Here is a 22761-nt window from a genome sequence, read left to right on the forward strand (position 1 = left end):
ACACAAGAATGAAGAGGAGCATGAAAAGGTAAATAGCAAAGAGAAGTAATAAGGGACTTACTAAAGTTGAACTGTTTACATTCCTACATGGAAAGACAATATTTGTAACTCTTGGAACTTTTCAGTATCTGGGTACTGGGTGGGATTACACACACACACACACACACACACACACACACACACACACATAGAGAGAGAGAGACAGAGACAGAGACAGAGAGCACAGAGTGAATTGAATAGGATGAGATCATATCTTAAAAAAATGAAATCAAGCGGTGAGAGAGAAATATATCGGGAGGAGAAAGGGAGAAATGGAATGGGGCAAATTATCTCTCATAAAAGAAGCAAGCAAAAAATGTTTTAGTGGAGGGAAAAAGAAAGGAGGTGAGAGAAAAACATGAAGTTTACTCTCATCACATTTCACTAAAAGAAGGAATAAAATGCACACTCATTTTGGTATGAAAACCTATCTTACAATACAGGAAAGTGGGGGAGAAGGGGATAAGCAGGGTGGGGGGGAGGATGGAAGGGAGGGCAGTGGGAGGAGGGAGCAATCTGAAGGAAGGGACAGGATCAAAAGAGAGAATAGAAGTAATGGGGGGCAGGATAGGATGGAGGGAAATATAGTTAGTCTTACACAACACAACTATTATGGAAGTCATTTGCAAAACTACATAGATATGGCCAGTATTGAATTGTTTGCCTTCCAAAAGGAATGGGTGAAGAGGGAAGGATGAAGAGAAGTTGGAACTCAAAGTTTTAGGAACAACTGTCGAGTACTGTTCTTGCCACTAGGAAATAAGAAATATAGGTAGTGGAGTATAGAAAGCTATCTGGCCCTATAGGACAAAAGAGAAGATGGGGACAAGGGAAGGGAGGGATGATAGAAGAGAGGGCAGATTGGTTATAGAGGCAATCAGAATGCTTGGTGTTTTGGGGTGGAGGGAGGGGACAAATGAGGAGAAAATTTGGAACCCAAAATTTTGTGAAAATGAATGTTAAAAGTTAAATAAATTAATTTAAAAAAAAAAAAGAATAAGCTATTGATGGTCATAGTTAGGAGAGGGAAGAAATCATCAGCTTGCCTTCTATCTCCGAGAGGCAGGGCAATATCTTTGTCCCCACTAGCTAGCAAATGAATTAACATCTTGGCTAATAAAAAGAGGACTGCATTTGAAATCACAAAATTTGGATTCCCATCCCACACATTACTTGTGAGATTACGTGCAAGTCGCTCAATTTCTCTGAGTTTCTATTTTCTCATCTAAACCCTGAAGATTCTATTTATACTAAATATTTTAGAAGCTTGTGAGGATCAAGTGAAATAATGCATATAAAGCACTCTGGTATAAGATACAGGTATCAGACACAAAGACCTGCCCAGGGTCACTCAGTCAGAATGTACGAGAAGCAAGACTTCAACTCATGTCTCACTCACTTCAAAGCCCATTCTCTAACCACTACATCCCTCTTGTAATTGTAAAGTATTGTACAAATCTCAGCTATTTCACACCTGGAATGATTCACCATACACAGTATGTGCTGAATAAATGTTTAATGAATTCAGTTACAGTACTTAAGTAAGATTTCTCTAAAATCTGAGCTTTCAATTGAGTGGTAAATTAATATTTACATTTAGCTACTTTAACAGGGAATTTTTTTCATCTGAAAGTTAGAAAAACCCTACTAATCTCTGATCTCAAATCAAGGATGCACTTAGAGTCAGCTCAAACAGTCTCCTTGCCATTATTGGTTAAATTTTCAGTATGAACATCTACACCTTGGAACTCACAAATAATACAAATTAGGGTTTGATTTACTGTTTTGTTCATATTCTAGACTTGAGAAAGTGATGGAGAAAACATTAATAAGGCATATTAAAATATAAAATGTGTTCTATGGTATTTTTTGGAGAGCTGTTTGTTAAACATTTACCAGCATATGCCTCTGCCTCAAATACATAAGTACTTAATAAATGCTGATTGATTCTTTGAAACACATCCATGATTTTTTCTTCATTTTTTTTATAAAACTTTCCCTTGGAACACCACTACAGCCATCTGCTAGCACCATACCTAAACTTGAGCAATAACTAAGGGGCACAAGTCAACTTCCCAAGTGTTGAAACTACACACCTAAAATATGATATGACAGCAACTGTCAAAAGGAGAAGATGTTATTTAGATTATGAAGTTCCAGAATCAACAAGACATCTATAATATATCATAGGTGAACATTCAATGTAAAAGTGAGTTGTATTCAAAAGTTTGATTCTAAATGTTACTCTTGATTTCAAATGAAAAAATATACATGTATGCTTATGTATATGAAATCTATTACTCAAGCCTGTTAGAAAAAGGATTAAAAGGGGGTAGGATGGGAATAGATGAGAAAAAAAGAAAATACCATTTACATTTCATAGAAGACATATGCTACCACTAGAAAAAGAGCAAACAGAAAACAAAAAAAAATCTACTAAGAAAAACAAAAGTATATTCTACCATCATGGACATGAAAATACACAGGAGTTGAAACAGCAAGAACTTGGGAAGGCAAATATGATGTTTTAAAAGCTTGAGGCAGCAAATATAGGAGGATAAAGAGAATCAAGGAGAAAATGCTATTGAAAATACCACTAGGATGTCTACGGAAATGGACACAAGATGAGAAATAGGTCGCTCCAAGTTCACCTTGAGTAAGGGGTGTATACCTCATGTCGGCTCTGTTAAAAATGACAACTGCACATACCTCAGCAACTTGAGGACTTACTGTTCCACAGCCCTACCCCATACATTCCACAGGCAGATTTGTGGATCCTGGTATCCCCCAAAATAGTGCCTAATGCAAGCAAGATGAGACAAAGACCTAAGTCACACATACATACACACACACACACACACCAATTCAATCGACATTTGCTATTAGTAATGATTCACATTTATATAGCAATTAAAACTTGCAAAACACTTTATAGACATCTCATTGTTTATCGTCATCATGATTAATAATACCCATAGCTAACATTTATACAGCACTCTAAGGTTCACAAAGTACTTTACATATATTATCAAATTCTCATCTCATTATTTATTATTGACTGTTGTTACAGTCAACTCATTAGGTTTATTGTTATTATTATTATCCATAGCTAGCGCTTCTAGAGCATTTTAAGGTTTGCTAAGTGATTTATATATATTATTAAATTCCATCCTCATAACAACTCTCTGAGGTGGTGTTCAGTTGTTTCAGTCACGTCTGACTCTTCGTGACTCCATTCAGGGTTTTCTTGGCAAAGATAGTGGAGTGATTTGCCACTTCTTTCTCCAGCTCATTTTAAAGATGGAGAAGCCAAAGTAAACAGGGTTCTGTGACTTGCCCAGGGTCACACAGCTAGTAAATGTCTGAGGTCACATTTGAACTCATGAAGAAGAGTCTTCCCGACTTCAAACCCAGCGCTATACCCACTGCACCACGTTGCTGCCCTTGAGGTTGAGCTGTTATTATCCTCATTTTGCAGATGAGGAAACTGAGGCTAAAAGAGGTTACATGATTTGCAGAACCTGTAGTGGGATTTAACTCCTCACCCTAGTTTCAGCTATCTACAACACCATGGTAGATAAGAGAATGGTGTTCAAGTACACAGAATTCTAGTTACCTCCACTGCTCATGGCTGCCAAGGTGTTATAATATCTGGTGATTTCTTCCATCTCCTTTTCTCTCTTGTCAATTCCTGCCCACCCAATCAATACCTAGTGCTTTATATCTCTGCTACTTCCTCTGCTGCCTAGGAACTTTTCTTCTGTCTAGTCTATGTTTTCCTTCCCCCTCCTTTCTTTTCTCGTTCAGTCAGGATCACAAGATACCAGATCTATATAACTGGAAGGGAAGATAGAGTTCACAAAATCCAACCCTCTCATTTTACAGATCAGGAAATTCAAAGAGAGATTTAATGCTTTGGCCAGCACCACACAGAAAGTACATGACAGAGATGGCATTCCAATTCAGGTCCTTTGATGTTCCAAAGCCTCTATCCACTGCATGTCAGTGCCTTCCTCTTGATTTGGACATTGGCAGAACTGGATTTTTTAAAGCCATTAAGAACTGTTCTTTACACAGAGCTTTCTCTGAGGAAGCAGGATTAGTGTTTGATAATAGTTTTGCCATTTTCCTATCTGTTCCTAGTACCTACCTCTCTAAGATTATCTTCCAGCTATACTGTACATATTCATTTTAGTACATAATCCATTTAGGTACATGTTGTCTCCCCCCACCCCCTGCATTAGAATGCAATCTTCTTGAGGCAAGTATAATTTTTCCTGTTTCTTTGCATCTTCAGTACTTAAAATAATAGTTCCTAGTACCTAGCAAACAATAAATGCTTATTGATTGATTGATTGCCAATGATATCGCACTGATTGAAACTGCTCAAGATGATATTTCCAAAGAAATTTTCATGGAAAGTTGACCCACCAAGACAGAACTAAAAAAGAACTTTCAATTTCTATAACATTAATGTTACAGTTTTTAATGATGCTTATTCCTGGAATTCTATTAAAAGTCAAACTTGAAGGAGAACTAGGGAGAAATAATTTATTCATTTTTCCAAGAAATAGCTAAGTGCCTACTCTGAATAAGTTGTCTGGTGTTATATTCATAGATGTGTCTTTCTGATGTGGAGGAAATGAAAGCATTTGTAGGTTTGGAATCAAGTCTTTCAAAATTTTTTGGTTTTGTTTGATCATGTCCAATTCTTCGTGACCCCATGGACCATAGCACACCAGGAGCTTCTATCCTCCACTAACTCCCAAAGTCTGTCCAAGCTCATGTTTGTTGTTTCCATGACACTATCCATCTCATCCTCTGGTGTCCCCTTCTCCTTTTGCCTTCAATCTTTCCCAGCATCAGGATCTTTCCAATAAGCCCTAACTTCTTCTTAGGTAAGTGGCCAAAGTATTCAAATTTCAGCTTCAGTATTTGTCCTTCCAAAAATAGTCTGAATTAATTTCTTTAAGCATTGACTGATTTGATCTCCTTGTTGTCCAAGGGATTCTCAAAAGTCTTCAGCACCACAATTAGAAACTGTCAAATTCTGTGGTGCTCAACTCTCATGGCCATACATTGCCACTGGAAAACCATAGCTTTGACTACAGACCCTTGTCAGGAGGGTCTTTACACAGACTTTACACAACACAAATTCTTGAAATGGTGAGGGCAAGCTATTCATCCTTCACATTGAATTTACAGATGCAGTTCAGAGAAGTGTCCATGGTAACAATGATGATGATAATAGAAGCTAGTATTTATAGAGTGCTTTAAGGTTTACAAAGCACTTTAGATAAGTTATTTCATGTGATTTGATCCTGACAGCAATCCTGGGAAATAAGAGCTAGGTACAATGATTATCCTCATTTTACAGATGAAGAAACAGAGGCACAAAGACCTGAAGTAACTTGCCCAGGGTCACACAGCAAGTAAGTATGTGAGACAAGATTCAAACTAATTCCAAATCAAGCACTCTCTCCACTAGGTCACCTAGTTACCTCCACTTTAGCTAGTTGCTTCCATCCTGGTCTTCTGTACTAGTGATAGATATAGAAATCAATGATAATATTGTGACAGTTAAAAGCATATCAATAATCATTTTAGAATGTCTTTTAAACAGCGCTATGCTCCAACTCATTCTGGGACCTTGGGCAAGTCACTTTAAGTAGACTTGATGACCTGCAAGATACAGTATGGCTCTAACAGTCTATGTATGATTTTATGATTTAGAAAAAGGCTACCTAGACTTTTCACTTTAATAATTAGTTTTGCAGAAAGTCAGTCATGGAATTTCCTGGGAGATCATAAAGCTATCTCTGTATTTTTTATTACATCTCTATAAGAAAGAGTGTAATAATTAATTTTTAAAAAGTTGGTATCACAGATTTTCTCAAGGTTTCAGAGAAACTCCTGAAATCAGTACCGACTCATCCTTATGGACCATAGCTATCTCCAGCTGTATCCCTATGTGGTTTTAGATACAGATGGCCTGTTGGATCAGACAGCCTCATGGTCCCTTACAATCCTCAGTCTATAACTGTTATGATTTATCACTTAACACAGTCATTGATCATACTGAGCTAGAAGGGACCTTAGAAGTTATATCATGCAACACCCTCATTTTACTGCTGAGGAACCAAAGCCCAGAGAGATGAAGTATTTTGTTTTCTTTGTTTTATTAAGGTCACCCAGGTAATACGTAGCAAAGCTTGGATTTTAATTCAGGTCCCTTAACTCCAAATTCAGTACTTTGAATTCTTTTGGCTGAATATATTCAACCTGAATCATGATGAAAAAACTAACTTAAATTCTATATATTCTATTTACCAAGTTAGTGAAGAGTGTGGTGTATTGAGGAAAAATTTCCATCAAAAAGTTACCATCTTAGAAGTTTTAATACTTAAAAAGCTAAACTTCAGTAAACTATACAATTCACTTATGAGAAGAGGTCATTTTCCAGTGATATTGAATAAATGTCTTCATTCACTTAGAATAGAAGGGGTTTGGGTTCTTCCTGTTTTTGATGACTGATAATCACCCTCCTTGTCCCCCACCTAAGAAGAATTCATTCAAATATATGTGTATATGTATATGCGCACATGTATATATGTATGTATATACACATACACATATGTGTGTGGTATGTATGTATTTGTGTGTGTGTAAAACAGGAATCAAATAAAATGATATATTTAAGAACTGAGCTGAGATTTGAAACTAGGTCTTCTAGGACCCTTGACCCTGATGATAATAAAGCACTATGAAAAAGTGAAAAATATTAACATTTTGAAAAAAATTTTGTATCTAAAGGGAGAGTTTAATGGGCACTTAATTATTCCAGCACCTTATTTCTAAGAGGCCAAAGCAGCATGATGAACCAGACAAGGTGGAGTTAAGAAAATCTCCACTTTGACAAAGGCAGAGTCACTGGATGAAGCGTAGAGTTTTGTGACTTGCCCAAGGTCACTTGGGGACAGAGCTGGGATAAACGTCATCTCCTAATTCACAGGCAAGAAGGTTCTTCTTCCCTAGCAGACTGTGCTGACTCTGATATGGTGTTTATTTCCTTCTGAAAGGAAAAATCACAACAAGGCACCAATAATTGCTCTTTGTATTGAGTTGTGATTTTTCTCAGCAAGAAGTCCTGGCATTAAAACAACCCTGACTACAGCAGATCCAGGAAAACAGGCAGCCTCTGCATTAAAGCAAAGAAGGTTCTATTTGCACCCACATCCTTTTCTCCCTACACGCCCCAGCAATTTGGATGAAAATGCCATCACTTGCTCTGTATTCATCAAGGAAATAAAGTGACCCATCAAAGAAATGCTGCCGAGATGGCTATTTCACCCTGGCCCAGCCTCTTCAAAGCATAGAAAATAAATTATGGCCCACAGACCATTAGTGCATCATAGACACACTGCCAATATCTGCCTGGAACAGAGCTAAAACGATACCAAAGAGAAATGTAGGACAGCTTCACTTCCATCCTCAATCTGTGTTTCCTTAAAAGCTAAGTTTCCCAAGGGTTGTTAGGGTGTTTTTTCATATTCTTCCCCAATAATTGGCACTCTTTAATAAAAGTGATATTTATTTTAATAAGCAATGTCATAAAACTCCTCTTATTCCTCAAAAAAAAAAAAGTCATGACACCCTGATGTAAATAAGTCAGTTCTGTACCCGTCATGTGTGACTTATAGGCCTATTAGCTTGAATGCTGGTAAGCTAGCAAGATCTATTAAGTTGAGAATACATCAAAATCCCCAACAATGCAAAATCTCAAAATAACACTTTTTAACCAAACTCTATGCTATTTTTCTGCTTGTCACATTTTGATTGAGAATTTGAAAGCGTCACTTAATGTGTATTGCATATATATAATAACTTGGCTATTATATGCCTTTTTTTAAATCTATTCCTACTTTTTTTTCAGTATTGACATGACCTCCACTCCTTCCCTGTTAAAAGGTATCCCTCTCAGTTCTCTCCTTTTTCCTGCTTTCTTTTCTTGACCAATATTGAGTGGGCCAATCTGAGCTTATCTTGCCTCTTAGCTTATTTCTTTTTGAATTCTCATGTTGGTCTTTCTACTGTACCATTCTTTAAGCTGTTTACATGATTTTTTTGTTTAGATCCTACATGCGTTGCCAGCCACTACACAAACACATGTTCCTTACTTCCTTGATGACATATTTTCTTTATTTTGAATCAATCAGCAAGCACATAATAAGTAGTTGGTACGTACCAGGCACTGTACCAAGTTCTGGGCATAGAAAGAAAAAAGAAAAAGAAAAAATTCCTGGAACTGACTCCCTGAATGTTGCTACTTAAACGCATAATTTTTTATAAGTCCCAGCAAGGGGGTAAAATAAAGTTAATCAGCTAAAGGGAGAAAATAAGGAATATATTAGATTTCTCTTTCTTCATTTCAGGTGTAACAGCACTGCTATAAAGCAACAACAAAAAATGACATACAATTTCAGATTTACTAAAGACCAAATCCTATCCCCATGAAACATAGGGATAAAGCCTTAAGTCCACGGTTTCATTGGTACAAAGAATTCTCAAAGGAGGAAATTCCTGCTATCAATACAGAATGAATGGCATCTCTTCTGCAACTTAACATTCTTGGAAGGTTGCCTAAAGCAGTGGTATCAAACTCAAACAGAAAAAGGAGCTAGTATACCTCCCATAGGGATCTCTGCTGGTTAAAATAATTATATTATTATTATATTAAATTATATTAAAATTATCTCTGTTCTATTATATTTTGTTTATTTTGTATTTTATATTTTTGTATATTTATTATGATATAATATATTGTAATTAATATATTTTATACATATTTATATAGTTTGTGTTTTATATATTTATATATTTTATTTATTTTGCTAAATATTTACCAGTGACTAAATTACCCAATTACTAAATAATTTTCCAATTAATATGACTCCATCAGCGTGGGGAGTGTTACAGCCTAAAACACTGGAAGGTCAAGTAACTGACCAAAAGTTCAACAGCCAATATGTGTCTGAGGTAGGGCTTAAACCTAGATCTTCCTGTGCTTGAGGCTGCCTCTCTGCACTGTCCTTTTGGTATAATTCCACTACATAGAACAAGCCTGATAAAAATAAGGCTCTGTAAATCAAGCCTTCTACCATACTAGTATGTTTTGATACACTAATATGTCAATACTAAATGGGCACTTGGATGCACTGAGAGGTGATATGATGAAGTAAAAGAGCTGGTCTCATCATCATAAAAGACCTGGGTTTAAGTCCTTCCTCTAGGACATTTTGGCCATGAGACCCTGGGCAAGTCACTAAACCTCTTCATGCTCCAAGCAACTCTCTAAGACTATAGAAGTTGCTGAACAGATGCCAACCTGCATTGACAGAAGGCATCTCCTCAACTTTGTATTTCCTATACCAAGGAAATACCCTAAGTTATTCAAAAATTGCTCATTCACACACGGTAACTCTCTTAAGCAGGATAATTGGCTAATGGGAACACCACCATTCCTGATCCAAAGAAAGTTTAGTATGAGTAGGCCTATAAGATGGGTTTCCTCCATAATAGAAAACATTCCTGATTTTGAAAAACAGAGCTCAGAGCAATGTAAGTCTTCCTGAAATCTCCTTTACAGCCACTGGTATAACGGAGAGAACGCTAGATTTGGGGACAAAGAACCTAGAGTCAAAATCCTGGTGCTTCCACTATACCATCTGTATGATTCTCTTGGGCAAGTGACATATCTCTGGACTCAGTTTCTTCACTGGCAAGAGGAGGGAGTTGGACTAGATTATTTCTAACATCTCTTTAACTTCTAAATCGATCAAGTCTTAGTTTTACATTTAACTAGAGGTCACTTAACAATTTACACTGCAGAGAAAAACCAAAAGTTAGCAAAACTGATCTCTAAATAATCAACAAATGATGTTACCAAGCCTACGGTGTAAAAGCTCATTCACCTTAATCATGTAAATTCTCCCTATACCCACAGGGTTTTACTAATAATCTATTTAATCAATCAGTCAATCATCAAGCTATTTATTATGTACCTACTAAGAACAGTAGCCCATGTGCTAAGTGCAGGAGACACAAGTACAAAAGAATCAAATAATCTCTACTTCCAAGGTGCTTAACATCTAATCTGCTCCTCCTTTACACAAAACTACTGAATTTGTTTATATGAGCCAAGATAACTTAAATGACTTACACTATGGTGTTCAAAGCATGTTCATCTATTTAATTTGGCCGTTATAAGAACCATGTATTACTCTTGTTTTGCAAATGAAGAAACAGAAGCTTAGAGAATTTAAGTGACACAACTAGTAAGTCAGCGTCCAGATCAGAACTGAAGTATTCTGATTTGAAGGTCAGTGTTATTTACTCTGTGGGAGAAAGGGGCACGTCTGCTAGAGGTAAGCCCGATGACACCAGCAAACAGTGACGGTTTACAAAGTGATAATAATGGAATAGGAAACCTTTAAAGGGTAGAGGAAAGAACTCAAAAAACAGCTATATGGGGGTCATACCTCAATAGACTCTGAGGGTTATTATATAAAAAGGAGAATAAAATATTTGTAATAATGATCCTAAGTTGTTAAGAAAAGGTAAAGAATGTTCAATACACTCTGCTTAAGACGACAAGGAGATAAGCAAGTTATAATTAGAAAAATACATCAAAATGACTAAAGTAAGAACTGGATGTAGGGAAACAAGTTTCAACCACCTGGAAAGTTCATTTATATGGAATCCTTCATTCCACAGTGATGCCAGGGAAATGAAGAGTTAAGCCACTACATTTTTTAATCATACCTATGATTTCATCCCTGTAGAGGGTACCAAAAAGAAACTACCTTTACTAATGCAGATCATCACCTCCTCTGCAACTTAGAGACTCAGAGTTGACTGAAATACTGAGCAGTTAACAGACTTGCCCAAGGTCATACAAGCCTGTATCATCAGGAAGCACCATTATCGTAACAGCTAATGATGAGGATAATAGCTAACATTTATATATCACTTACTAAGTACCAACCATGATGCTTAAGTGTCTGACAATCACTATGTCCTCTGATCCTCACAACAACCTCGGAAGATAAGTGCTATTATTTTACAGAAAAGGAAACTGAGACATATAGAGGTTAAGTGACTTGCCCAGGCACACACAGCTAGGAAATGTCTGAGCCTGAATTTGAACTAAGGTCTTCCTGACTCCAGATCCAGACCTCTATCCACTATCCACCTAACTGACCATCATCATCAACAAGCATTTACTAAACACCTACTACATGCCAAGCCCTGTTAAGGACTGGGGATACAAGGTGATCCCCAACCTCAAGGACCTCACATTCTAATGGGGGAAACAATACGGGAACAACTATGTACACAGAAGAGAGGTCATCAGAAGGAAAGCACTAGTACAGGGTTGGGGCAGATGGAAGGGGTGATGGGTTAAGGGCCTCCCACAGAAAACAGAAGTTGAGCTGTTCCTTAAAAAAAGCCAGGAGCCAGAGGTGACAAGGAGAGCATTCTAGACATGGGGGATAGCCCATGAAAAAGGCACAAAACTGGGAGATCAGTAGCAACATGAGAAGCCATAGTCACTGGCTCCCAGAGGGCACAGAGGAAAGGTAAGTGTTAAGAAGACTGGAAAGGTAGAAAAGGGTCAGGTATAAAGGGCTTGGAAAGAAAAAAACAACAGATTTTATATTTTCTCTGGTGGATAATAGGGAGCTACTGGAATTTACTGAAGGAGGGAAAGGAGGGAGGGATATAAACTTGTGCTTTAGGAAGATCACTTTGGCATTTGAGTGCCAAGAACAGAGTAGAAAAAAACAAAGATACCAGTCAAGGGACTAATGGTTGATGAGGGACTACACCAGGGTATCAATTGTGTGAGTGGAGAAAAGGGAACATATTACATGAGGGACGCTATAAAGGTAAAAACAAGATTCAGCAATAGAGTGGATATGGGGGAAAGGGGGAAGTGCAAGTGAGGAGTTGAGGACACTATCAAAGTTAGAGGTCTGAGTTGCTAAGAAGATGGCGGGAGTAGGGAGGAAGATAGCAATTGTGACTTGGACATGTTGAGTGTGAGAAGGCTAAAAAAACACATTCACTTTGAGGTGCCAACAGGAGGTCAGTAATGAGACTGAAGGTCAAAGGAGATGCTGAATAAATAGATCTGAGCATCATTCACGCTGAAGTGATGATGAAATCCATGGAAACAGGACTTGAAATCAGGTCTTCCTAACTCTGAGACCAGCTCTCTATCCATTTAAAACAAATTAAAGCTTTGTTTGTATAATACATACAAATCAGTAGAGCTATGATGAATATTCTGTTTCCAAATATCTTAATAATTATTTGTATGAAAATCTGCCCCTGAAAGATCAAAATACACCATAAACTGCTTTGAGAACAGAGGCTACTCCACTTGTGCCTTTTGGGTTATCCCTTGCATCTAGCACAATGCTTCGCTTACAGCAGCAATTACTTTTTAAATGGTTATGTAATTGAATTGACTTAAATCTATCAGATCAAAATGTAGCAATTCAACATGACCATTAAAATGTCAAGATATATCAGATTAAGTGTCAGGTATCAGATCAATATCATCGTTGTTCTGTCGTTTCTCAATTGTGCCCAACTCATGATGCCTTGGGGGTTGTCTTGGTAAAGATACTGGAGTGGTTTGCCATTTTCTTCTCTAGCTCATTTTGCAGATGAAGAAACTGAGGCAAACAGGGTTAGGTGACTTTCCCAGGTCATTTACTTACAGCTAGTAAGTATATGAGGCTGAGTTTGAACTCAGAAAGATGAGTTTTCCTGACGCCAGGCTCTGCACTCTATCCACTGTATCTCCTAGCTGCCCAGGTCAGTATCAGAGATAGGTTTATTCCATAGATATGACCAACAATAGTAAATGAAAAAAGTACTAAAAAAAAGTACTAAATGTTTAGAAGCCACGTCTCTATTATACCAGGTTCACCCTCTCCCCACAAAAAAAAAAAAAAATTAAGCATTTTATAGGACTTCCTAGAAGTATTGAAGACTAAGTATACACTAGCTCTTCTTCCATACTCTTGGTTGACTGCTGGTAAAAGGATCTTTTTTGTTGCTTTAATTGCCTGGCTGGGTCCCTGCCTCCCAGCAAGGATCTAACAGACCTCTTGGGTCTGTGTCTACAATAACCCCTGATCACAGGGCAGAGCTGCCTGGCTAAATGACTGGTTTATCAAACTTTCATCTGAGGTGGTCCCCTTAAGGACTGATGGCATGACCCTTACTGACTTTTATTCTTTGAATCGGAGCAGCCCTGCTGTCAGCCCCAGTGCAGAAAGTTAAAGATCATAATTCTGATTAATTTAGCTGCAGATCTATGACCCTCAAAAGTTACAGCAGGAGACATTTCAGATAGTAAGCTGTGTCATAAATAACCCTCTCACTACAACACCCCATGCTATCCATTATAATCATGTCCTTGATGCTTTTACTTGCAGGAGGAAAAGGAGATTAGACATCTGCTTTATACTTGGATTTTTGAATAGCCCACATATAAAACAAATGTGGGTAGGACTTACAGGTTCTCCATTTACAAGCAGAACTCAGGACCCTTTAAAGAAAATAAGCAAAAAAAAAGCTAGGACCTGGATAAAATTGAGTGCAGTATTCATTCTTGTTCTGGATTTTACAACTGATTCCCATTCAGTAGTTAAAAAAACAGAGATACCATAATTTGGTTCTGGTTTTTCTTCAATGCCCCAAACCCTCCTGGTCATTGGTCTTCTTTGAGAAGGAAGGAGAACAACTTCTCTGACTCTGTCCACCATAAATGAGTACATAGGGTGAATTCAAACAGGCAATGATATTTTACCATCATGGGATACCATCATCCTCAATTCAATATGAGAAATATTTCTTATGTGAAAGGTACTGTTCATACACTAGTTCTGAAATTCAGAATAAAATAAATATGTTTTTTAAAAGGATATACATTCCCCACCCTTTAGGAGCTTGAATTCTCTTAGGAAAGAAAAGACGTACAGAAATAGGTATGATCCAAGACTTAATGTGTCAGTCACAGAGACAATAGGAAACCACTGGAGATACTTTGGCAGCTATGTGGAAGAAAGATTCAAAAAAGGATAGATTCAAGTCAGGAAGATCAACTTAGCAGGCTATTACAATAGCCTAGAAATGATTGGATGAGGGCTATTGTGGCCATCTAGCTGTCTGACTCCCCTACTGAGTAAAGACCAGTAGTTCCCTATTATCTCTAGAATCAGATGCAAACTTCTCTCTTTGGTATTTAAAGTACTTCACCACCCGACTCCAACCTACCTTTCTAGCCTTATTATTATGCAATACCACTTCATAAATTGGTCTCAGTCCTCTCCAGCCTTCACTCCAGACTTTTTCTTTTGGGGGGGTAGGGGAGAAGAGAGTTGTTTTTGTTTTTTGCAAGGCAATCTGGGTTAAGTGACTTGATAGCTAGCAAGTGTCAAACATCTGAGGCCACAGACTTTTTCTAAGATGCTTCTCCTCTCTCTCTTTTTCAGATTTCTTTTATGCACTGCCATCCCCCTATAGAAGGGCAAGGAGAAAAGGTGGGAAAAGTAATGGCAATGGGAAAACTGGTACGAGAGTGGGGGGAGCAATATAATACTTTGGGACCAACTCTGGTCCTACCTCAGATTCAAAAATAATCTTCACTGCTTGTAAACTGATCCAACCATCCTAGAGAGCAATTTGGAACTGCGCCCAAAGAGCTATAAAACCATGCATACATACCCTTTGACCTAGTAATACCACTACTAGGTCTGTACCCCAAAAAGAACAAGAAAAAGGACCAACATGTACAAAAATATTTATAGCAGCTCTTTTTTGAGGTGGCAAAGAATTGGAAATTGAGGGGATAACCACCAATGGAGAATGTCTGAACAAGTTATGGTATAGGATTATGATGGAATACTATTGTGCTATAAGAAATGACAAGTAGGATGGCTAAAGAAAAACCTGGGAAGATTTACATGAACTGATGCAAAGTGAAGTAAGCAGAACCAGAACACTGTACACAGTAACAGCAACACTGTATGATGGTCAACCGTGAATGACTTAACCATCCTGATCAATACAATGATCCATGATAATTCAGAAGAATTTACTACGAAAAATGCTATCCATCTTCACAGAAGGAACCAATGGAGTCTGAATGTAGATTTTCACTTTATTTTTCTTGCTTTTGTTTTTTGCAACATAGATAATATGGAAACAGGTTTTGCATGATTTCACATGTATAATTAACATCACATTTCTTGCCTTCTCAAGGGGTGGGTGAGAAGTTGGAGGGAGGAAGAGAATTCAGAACTGAAATTTTTTTAAATGAATGTCAAAAATAAACAAACAAGTAATTTTTAATAAAAACTCCACCAATCAATTATTTATCAATTATATATAAAATCTTTTTTAAAACTTACTTTCAAATGCCAAAGATGCTTATTATGGTGCCCAGTATGCACTAAAAATAGTACCTTACACCTTTCAGATACAGACCTGAAAGTCTTGCTAGCTCTGAAACAGCATCTCCTTTGAAATAAATGATAGTTTTATGAGGATGAGAAAAATGATATGGGATTAAATAGATTCCCTGAGGCCACATACCAAGTGGGCAAGAAGTGGTTCAAAGCATCAGGAAATCTCTGCAAGGTTTACTCTTTGGCTTATCAATCAGTTCTAGAACATACAGATGCTGAATAATTTCTAATACAAAGCTAATGTACAAGCACAAAAAATATAAGTTTCCTTTGCTCCCAGTGTGCTTACCTGTTATACAGAAGAATATCTGGTTTCCAAATCTGGCCATCTGGAAAGCGAACATTCTTCACACCCGGATACTCAGACACATTCCATTGTAAATAGTAATCTGTCCAATACTGACACACACAAAATGTGAAATTAGTAACACTTTCTTATTTGTTCATTTTCCTTGTAAGAGGTGCCCAACCTCCAAATCAATGGCAGCTGCTTCTATTCCATCACAAATATTATTTATTTAACTACTACCAGTGAAATGCTGGGAAAGTAGGCCCTCAATAAGTATTTGCTAATTTTTTTTTACACCATGCTTGTGATTTCTTCCATGTTATAGAGAACTCCCAATAAGGAGACTTCTCTGATCAATGAATATTGCAACCTGCTCTGCAATTTACAGTCTTTAAGAATTTCTTGGGGGTATCCTAGGACTTGTTCAGAATCATACATCCAGTGTGTGTTTGTGAGCTCCTTGAGGGCAGGGGCCATCTTTTGCCTCTCTTTGTATCTCTAATGCTTAGCACAGTGCCTGGAACATTATAGCAGATCATTTTTGTGGTGGCAAAAAATTGGAAATTGAGGGGATGCCCACAAATGGGGAATGGCTGAACAAGTTGTGGTATAGGATTGTGATGGAATACTATTGTGCTGTAAGAAATGACAAGTGGGATGGCTTCAGAAAAACCTGGGAAGATTCATATGAACTGATGCAAAATGAAGTAAGCAGAGCCATGAGTCACTTCAATTGTATCCAACTCTTTGTGACCTGATTTGGGATTGTCTTGGCAAAGATACTGGGATGGTTAGCCATTTCCTTCTCTAGCTCATTTTACAGATGAGGAAACTGAGGCAAAGAGGGTTAAGTGACTTGCCCAGAGTCACACAACTAGGAAATGTCTGAGACTGGATTTAAACTCAAATCTTCCTGACTCCAGGCCCAGTGCTCTATCCACCAAACCTGTATACCTATGCCTGGCACACAGTAGGTGCTTAATAAATATCTGTTGGTTGATTGATGTATCAAAGGTAAGACTTACGCTCAGATCTTTTAGACTCTGAATTCAGCTTTCTATCCATTGTGCCACGACGGCTCTCTTAGCAAAGTAGTTACAGATTAAATTGTGAGTACCTAAGGAGCTCTACTAAGTTTTTAAGCTCCTCCCTTCCCAGAAACAACCTTGCCATACATCCTCATGGTTTCTTTACTCTTAATGGTGCCCACATAATTCAAAAGATACTTGAACACTAGCTACTCCTATATCCATTCCACATTTCATCATTAAATGATTGTAGATAAAGTGCTTGTATTTGGGGTGGGGATCAGGGAGACAAAAGATTAACCAGGAACAGGATTCCAGATCTACCTAAATAAGTACACCTTTTCTCATTTACTGTATTTACTATATTTTCAGTGGAGATAATCCATCTTAAGCCAATTGCTAATGATCATTATAAAAAAAATCAGAATTCTAATGAAAATTGAGAAATAGGCCTTCAGAGACTCTAGTACAGTGTTAAAGAAAAAATGAAGGCAAATTTCTGCCTCTTTTCCATATTTCCTTTCATTCACAGAATCTGAGTCTATAAAATTCAATGAGATAGGGATCCCAAATCCACAGGCCTATATTTGTCCATGTAAGGATCTCTATGTGTGTGTTTATACTTCATTGCCGAAGAAGACCATGCCATTAGAGAAGTAATGACATGACTTGCACTTGACTTTGTTTTGAGTGAGGGAGGGCTGTGCAGGTCACCAGCCTCACTTTTCCTCCAGAGCCATCTGAATCCAGTGACCAGATATTCATCAAGATGACTGGAGATGACCCCAGGATGAGGCAACTGGGGTTAAGTGACTTGCCCAAGGTCACCCAGCTAGTGAGTGTCAAGTGTCTGAGGTGAGATTTGAGCTCAGGTCCTCCTGACTCCTGCCCTGATGTTCTATCCACTGCACCACCTGGCTGCCCCTACAAGGATCTCTAAGTGAGTTGCCATCACCAGTCTCCCATCTCCAATTTTCCAGGGCCCTCATCAAATAAGTGGGAACAGCTAGCACCCTTGTTTCTCATTCTGCTCAGGGTCCTTAATACCAGCAACCTCTTCTCCTTACTCTCCCTTCACACTCCCTCACTACACCCTCCACTATCTCTTATCTGAAGAGAAAAGCAAACAAGCTACTTACTCAAAGGTTGGAGATCCCATTATACAAAATGACTAAACTATAATGAGAATGATTCAGGATGAGGACTCATTAATGACAAGTTTCCACACATTCTCCATCAGATTAATCATGCAGCAATATTAATCTAGCTCATTTGCATGGTTCAAAACAATGAATTTTCCACGCCTAGCTCAGTTTTATGGTTATATGAGCATGGCATATGTGCATTTGTTGTGGGCAAGCTGCCTGACATCTTTTATAGCTAATGAGATAGGGAACGGCTACAAGATTTGGGCAAGTGGACATTCTAGGAAAACCTGAACATTTTCAAGAAAATGCAAATACTTTTAAAGACTGGCTCGATTGCAACAAATTCTCTACCGTCATATGACTCTTCTTTCAGCCAGTCAAAATTTTCAATGGTGATGGAACCAATTCAGATAAAATATGAGACACTAGACTGAAGGCTAAATCTAGTCAGACAGAGCTAAAGTTAAAAGATCTCAATTCTACCTGAACTCTGCCACTAGGTAGCTATGATAAGCTCAGGGAAATAATCCAACTTCTCTGGACTTCCATTTTCCCTTCTGTTAAATGGGGATAAGAATTCCCCTCTTCTCTATGTAAAAAAAGCACTATAAAGACAAAATGAAATAATAGTTATGAAGAGTTTGAATAATTAGAAGCAATATTGCCTATCTGACATTATTATATACGTATTTAGGCCTGTTCTCTGTTTTGCTTTCAGAGTATAATACAGTATTAGCATTAGAAGGGAAATTAGGCACAGAAGTTCTTAACCCTGAGACCCTAAAACAGTTTTTTAAAAATATTCTGATAACTGTATTTCAATATAATTGGTTCCTTTGCAATCTTATGCATTTTATTTTATACATCTAAAAAAACTGTTCAGAGGAATGGCCCACAGGCTTTGTTAAATTGCCAAAAGGGTCCAGGAGACAAAAAAAGGTTAAGGATATTTGATCCAGAGCAAGCTCCTCATTTTATACATATTTTTTTTTTTTTAAACTGAAGCCAAAAAGTTTCAGCGATTTGCATAGGGTTCCAAGGGAAAGCTAAGATGATAACCCAAGTCCCCTGACTCTTTGACCATGATTCTTTCTTTTACACCACACTGTCTCCATCTCTAAAATCATAGGGATTTCTGACAGATGGTTTGTTTGATTTTCCTTTTCAGTCATTTATAAATGACCCCAAAAAAGGCCTAGCTTTCACTACAAAAATCTGACATTGTTTACTAAGACATTTAATACATAGAATTAAATATTCAGAGCTAGAAAGTATTTTAGAGTTCATCTAAAATCCTTCCTTTTAGAGGCTAGAACAGATTCAAGAAATGAATAGACTTGCCCATTGTCACCCAGGTAATGAGGAGCAAGATCATGATTTGAATCCAGGTTCTTTGATTTCAAAGTTAGCACTGTTTCCACTACAACACTGCCTCCAGATTAGGCCAGACCTTTGCAAATGCAATCCTACTATTCATGAAAGATTATCAATTCCATTTAAAATTCTAATTAGCCAGGGAATTTCAGGCATTGATGGGGGTGAGGAGGCGAGGAAGGAGGAAAGGAAAAGTTATGGTCTCTCCTGATAAAAGCCACCAGTGTCCAGCTTTTAGGGTAATCGTGTTCCATAATTATCAGTTCCCTGAACTGATCTCATTTCTATTTTAGTGTAATGGGGGTCGAGAGGTGGCAGCTGGGACTGCTAGCTTTGGACATGAACTTGGTGATAGTAATGATATGTAGAAACTGAGCTAGACTATGAACCTAATAACCCCATCCCACTCGCCAGAGGTAATGCTCTGAGGTTGTATAGGAAGGATTATCACTGTGGGGAAAATGATTGATTATATTGTTCAGAAAAATAATTATACTCTTCAAATCCATTCTTATGTGATCTGCACCCAGAATGTTGCCTGACCTAAGTAATTCTCTAGAAATACCAGAGATAGCAATAAGGAATTTTGGGTTCATTCCTAGTCCTGGATCCACCCAAAGCATTCTTGTTTTGGATCCCCAAAACCAGGACTTGTTTTGGGTCTACCCAAGCTTGTGTTTTGGGTCATCTTTGTGTTTGGACTTTGCTCAAATTTTATTTTTTATATTTACTCAGATCCATCTCAATCTATCTGGCTTTCAAGTTGCCTTCTCTACAAAATTGCTTAACTGAAGTATATGTATGATTCATATTTGACTCACGACTTTTTAAGAATCCTACATTATGTAAACATTCCAGAACCTGGGGGGATGGAGTCACTTCTTCCTTCTAGGTCTCTCTCTCTCTCTCTCTCTCTCTCTCTCTCTCTCTCTCTCTCTCTCTCTCTCTCTCTCTCTCTCTCTCTCTCCTCTCTCTCTCTCCCTCTCTCTCTCCTCTCTCTCTCTCTCTCTCTCTCTCTCCCTCTCTCTCTCTCTCTCTCTCTCTCTCTCTCTCTCTCTCCCAAATGACCTAATAAACTTCTTTCTAAACTATTTCAGATTTGGGTCATGCTTGCAGGTGTAGGGAGAAATGTTTATATGTTTGTTCTTGTCACAGCTTTAAAATGAATATCCTTTTGTAAAAGTCAATACATTGATAAGTGGTTAAGTGGAAATGAGCTCCTGAAATTAGGGGGAACACATCTTGTTGGGACTTGAGCCAGTGGCTCCCCAAAGTCCTGTAACTATGAAAGAAACCCATGATGGGGTAAAAATGTAACAAGTCCTGGCCATGAGGGAATGGGGCCCACACAACCATGTTATATGAATGATAACATACCTATGGGAGAAAAAAGTAGGGGAAATTTTGACAACCAAACAGTTGAACTACTAAGCCAGAGAGTCTATTGAATTATACAAATGATGGCTCAGCTAAATAAGTCTTCCATAAGTGAATGGAGAATGAATGGATGGATGGATACGTGAATGAATCAGTAAATTCAATATTATATAGTTCTACTTTGGATTTTGAATAGTGCTTAGTACTGGAAAATAAATCTGATTTATAATATTCTTTCACCTATAATATAGTCTGACAGCATAAAGCATACTAATGTAATACTATTACCGCTAATACAAAAAGAAATAATAATTTTGTTTCTTGATAAAATGTGGATCATCTTCTTAGGACTTCCTTGTGCAGCTCTTCCATGACATCTTTAATTCATAGACCTTAAAGCAACCGACAAATCAGATCTACAAATGTCCTTTCTAATCCCATCCACACCTGGAGAGAGGGAGAGTTTGAAGTTGTCTTCCTTGGTTATTTTCAGTTAGAAACTGAGGATTCTTGACAGTGCTTTTTTGCAAGAACTACAGCCATTAGGAGATTTTACTGGACTTTCAATTAAAGTGTTTCCTCCCATCCGGAGAAGAATCACCAAAGCACAAGAAATCCAGAGGAAGACATGCTTTTGATGTCACTAGGGGAAAACACCAGGTAACTCAGCCTTGACTTTAAATCATTTGGGGAACTTAACTGTCTTGGAGAGGATATGGCAATAACCCAAGCAATCATTTGAAGCTGCATTGGGTTTCCAGGCCTGTTTACAATCAATGATATCTCTAGATAAGAAGAGTTACACTAAAATGTCCTAAAGGTAGCTAGCAATAGTCAAAAGAACACTACATTTGGGGAGTGAAATCCAAGTTTGAATCCAGGTTCTCCTACCTTCTCACTAGTATAACACTAGACAAGTCACTGACCGGGAATTTCAAGTTCTTTATCTATTAGAGACAATAATACTTGCAGTGATTAAATCCTTCCCCACAGAATTGCCTTGAGGATCAGATGAGATAATGCAGTACATGAAAACATTTACCAGTCCTAAAGAACTTCTAAGTAAAAGACACGATTATTACTTAAAATCAATCTGCTTACTGTCAATGTTCACAAATTTCCTAATACATTCCTACTACAAAGGGATGCATTCATAAGAAATAGGCCCAATTCCAGAAGCGACTCCAAATAAAATATATTGGTTGATATAACTCCCATGTTTTCTCAGTCATTCAAAATTCTTTTGGAAGTGTCTTGTATGTAACTGTGTGTCTGAGAGAAAAGTACTCAGTACTGGGAACTAGGAAACATGTTCCAAATCACTGAGTGACCTTAGACAATTCACCTAACCTTAACCTAACCAAAGTACTTCAGTGTGGTTTTTATTTTCTGTAATTAGAGAATGGTTTGCCCTTACTTCCCAGAGATGCAGTGATTAAACAAAAAAAAAGGCAAGGAGATGTGTGTGTTTGTATTTGCGTGTGTGCATACACACAAAGTCTTTAAAAAGAGTCTTTGGGATTTTCAAAAAGTCATTAACCAGAAATATTGGCACCTAGAAACAGGCTTCACTAAATGGTCCTGGGGCAAACAGAATGAAACTGCTCCTCAAATCCATTTTTTAAAGATAAATTCAGTTTGTGGGTAAGCCACTAGGACACTGTGAGGCTAATTTTCTTGAAGGACGCCACCCTGGGGTGGAGCAGGGCAGGAAGTAGATCATATGGAAGTTTTCCTCCTTTAACTGACATAGATTGCTGGTTCTAGAGTCCTGAAGACCTGGGTTTAATTCTAGTCTCTGATACTTACTAGTTGTGTGGCCCTAAAAAAGTTACTTAACCTTTGTCTGCTTCAGTTTCGTCATCTGTAAAATGGGAGTCTACCTCCCAGCATTATTGTGAGAGTAAAATGAGACATTTGTTAAGCATTTTGTAAACCTTAAAGTACTACCAAAATCATAG

At 37.7% G+C, this 22761-nt stretch overlaps 1 protein-coding gene across 2 annotated transcripts in view; it reads right to left on the bottom strand.

Annotated features, from left to right (window-relative positions):
- The window catches only part of CHRNA7 (cholinergic receptor nicotinic alpha 7 subunit), a 163522-nt gene that overhangs the window by 51027 nt on the left and 89734 nt on the right, over positions 1–22761 (bottom strand). For both annotated transcript variants that reach the window (XM_072615591.1, XM_072615588.1), the window contains one exon: positions 15874–15983. In XM_072615591.1, the coding sequence (XP_072471692.1) occupies positions 15874–15983 (110 nt within the window). The remainder of the gene's footprint in view (positions 1–15873; positions 15984–22761) is intronic.

The sequence above is a fragment of the Notamacropus eugenii genome, chromosome 1 (assembly GCF_028372415.1).
Source record: "Notamacropus eugenii isolate mMacEug1 chromosome 1, mMacEug1.pri_v2, whole genome shotgun sequence".
Taxonomy (NCBI): domain Eukaryota; kingdom Metazoa; phylum Chordata; class Mammalia; order Diprotodontia; family Macropodidae; genus Notamacropus; species Notamacropus eugenii.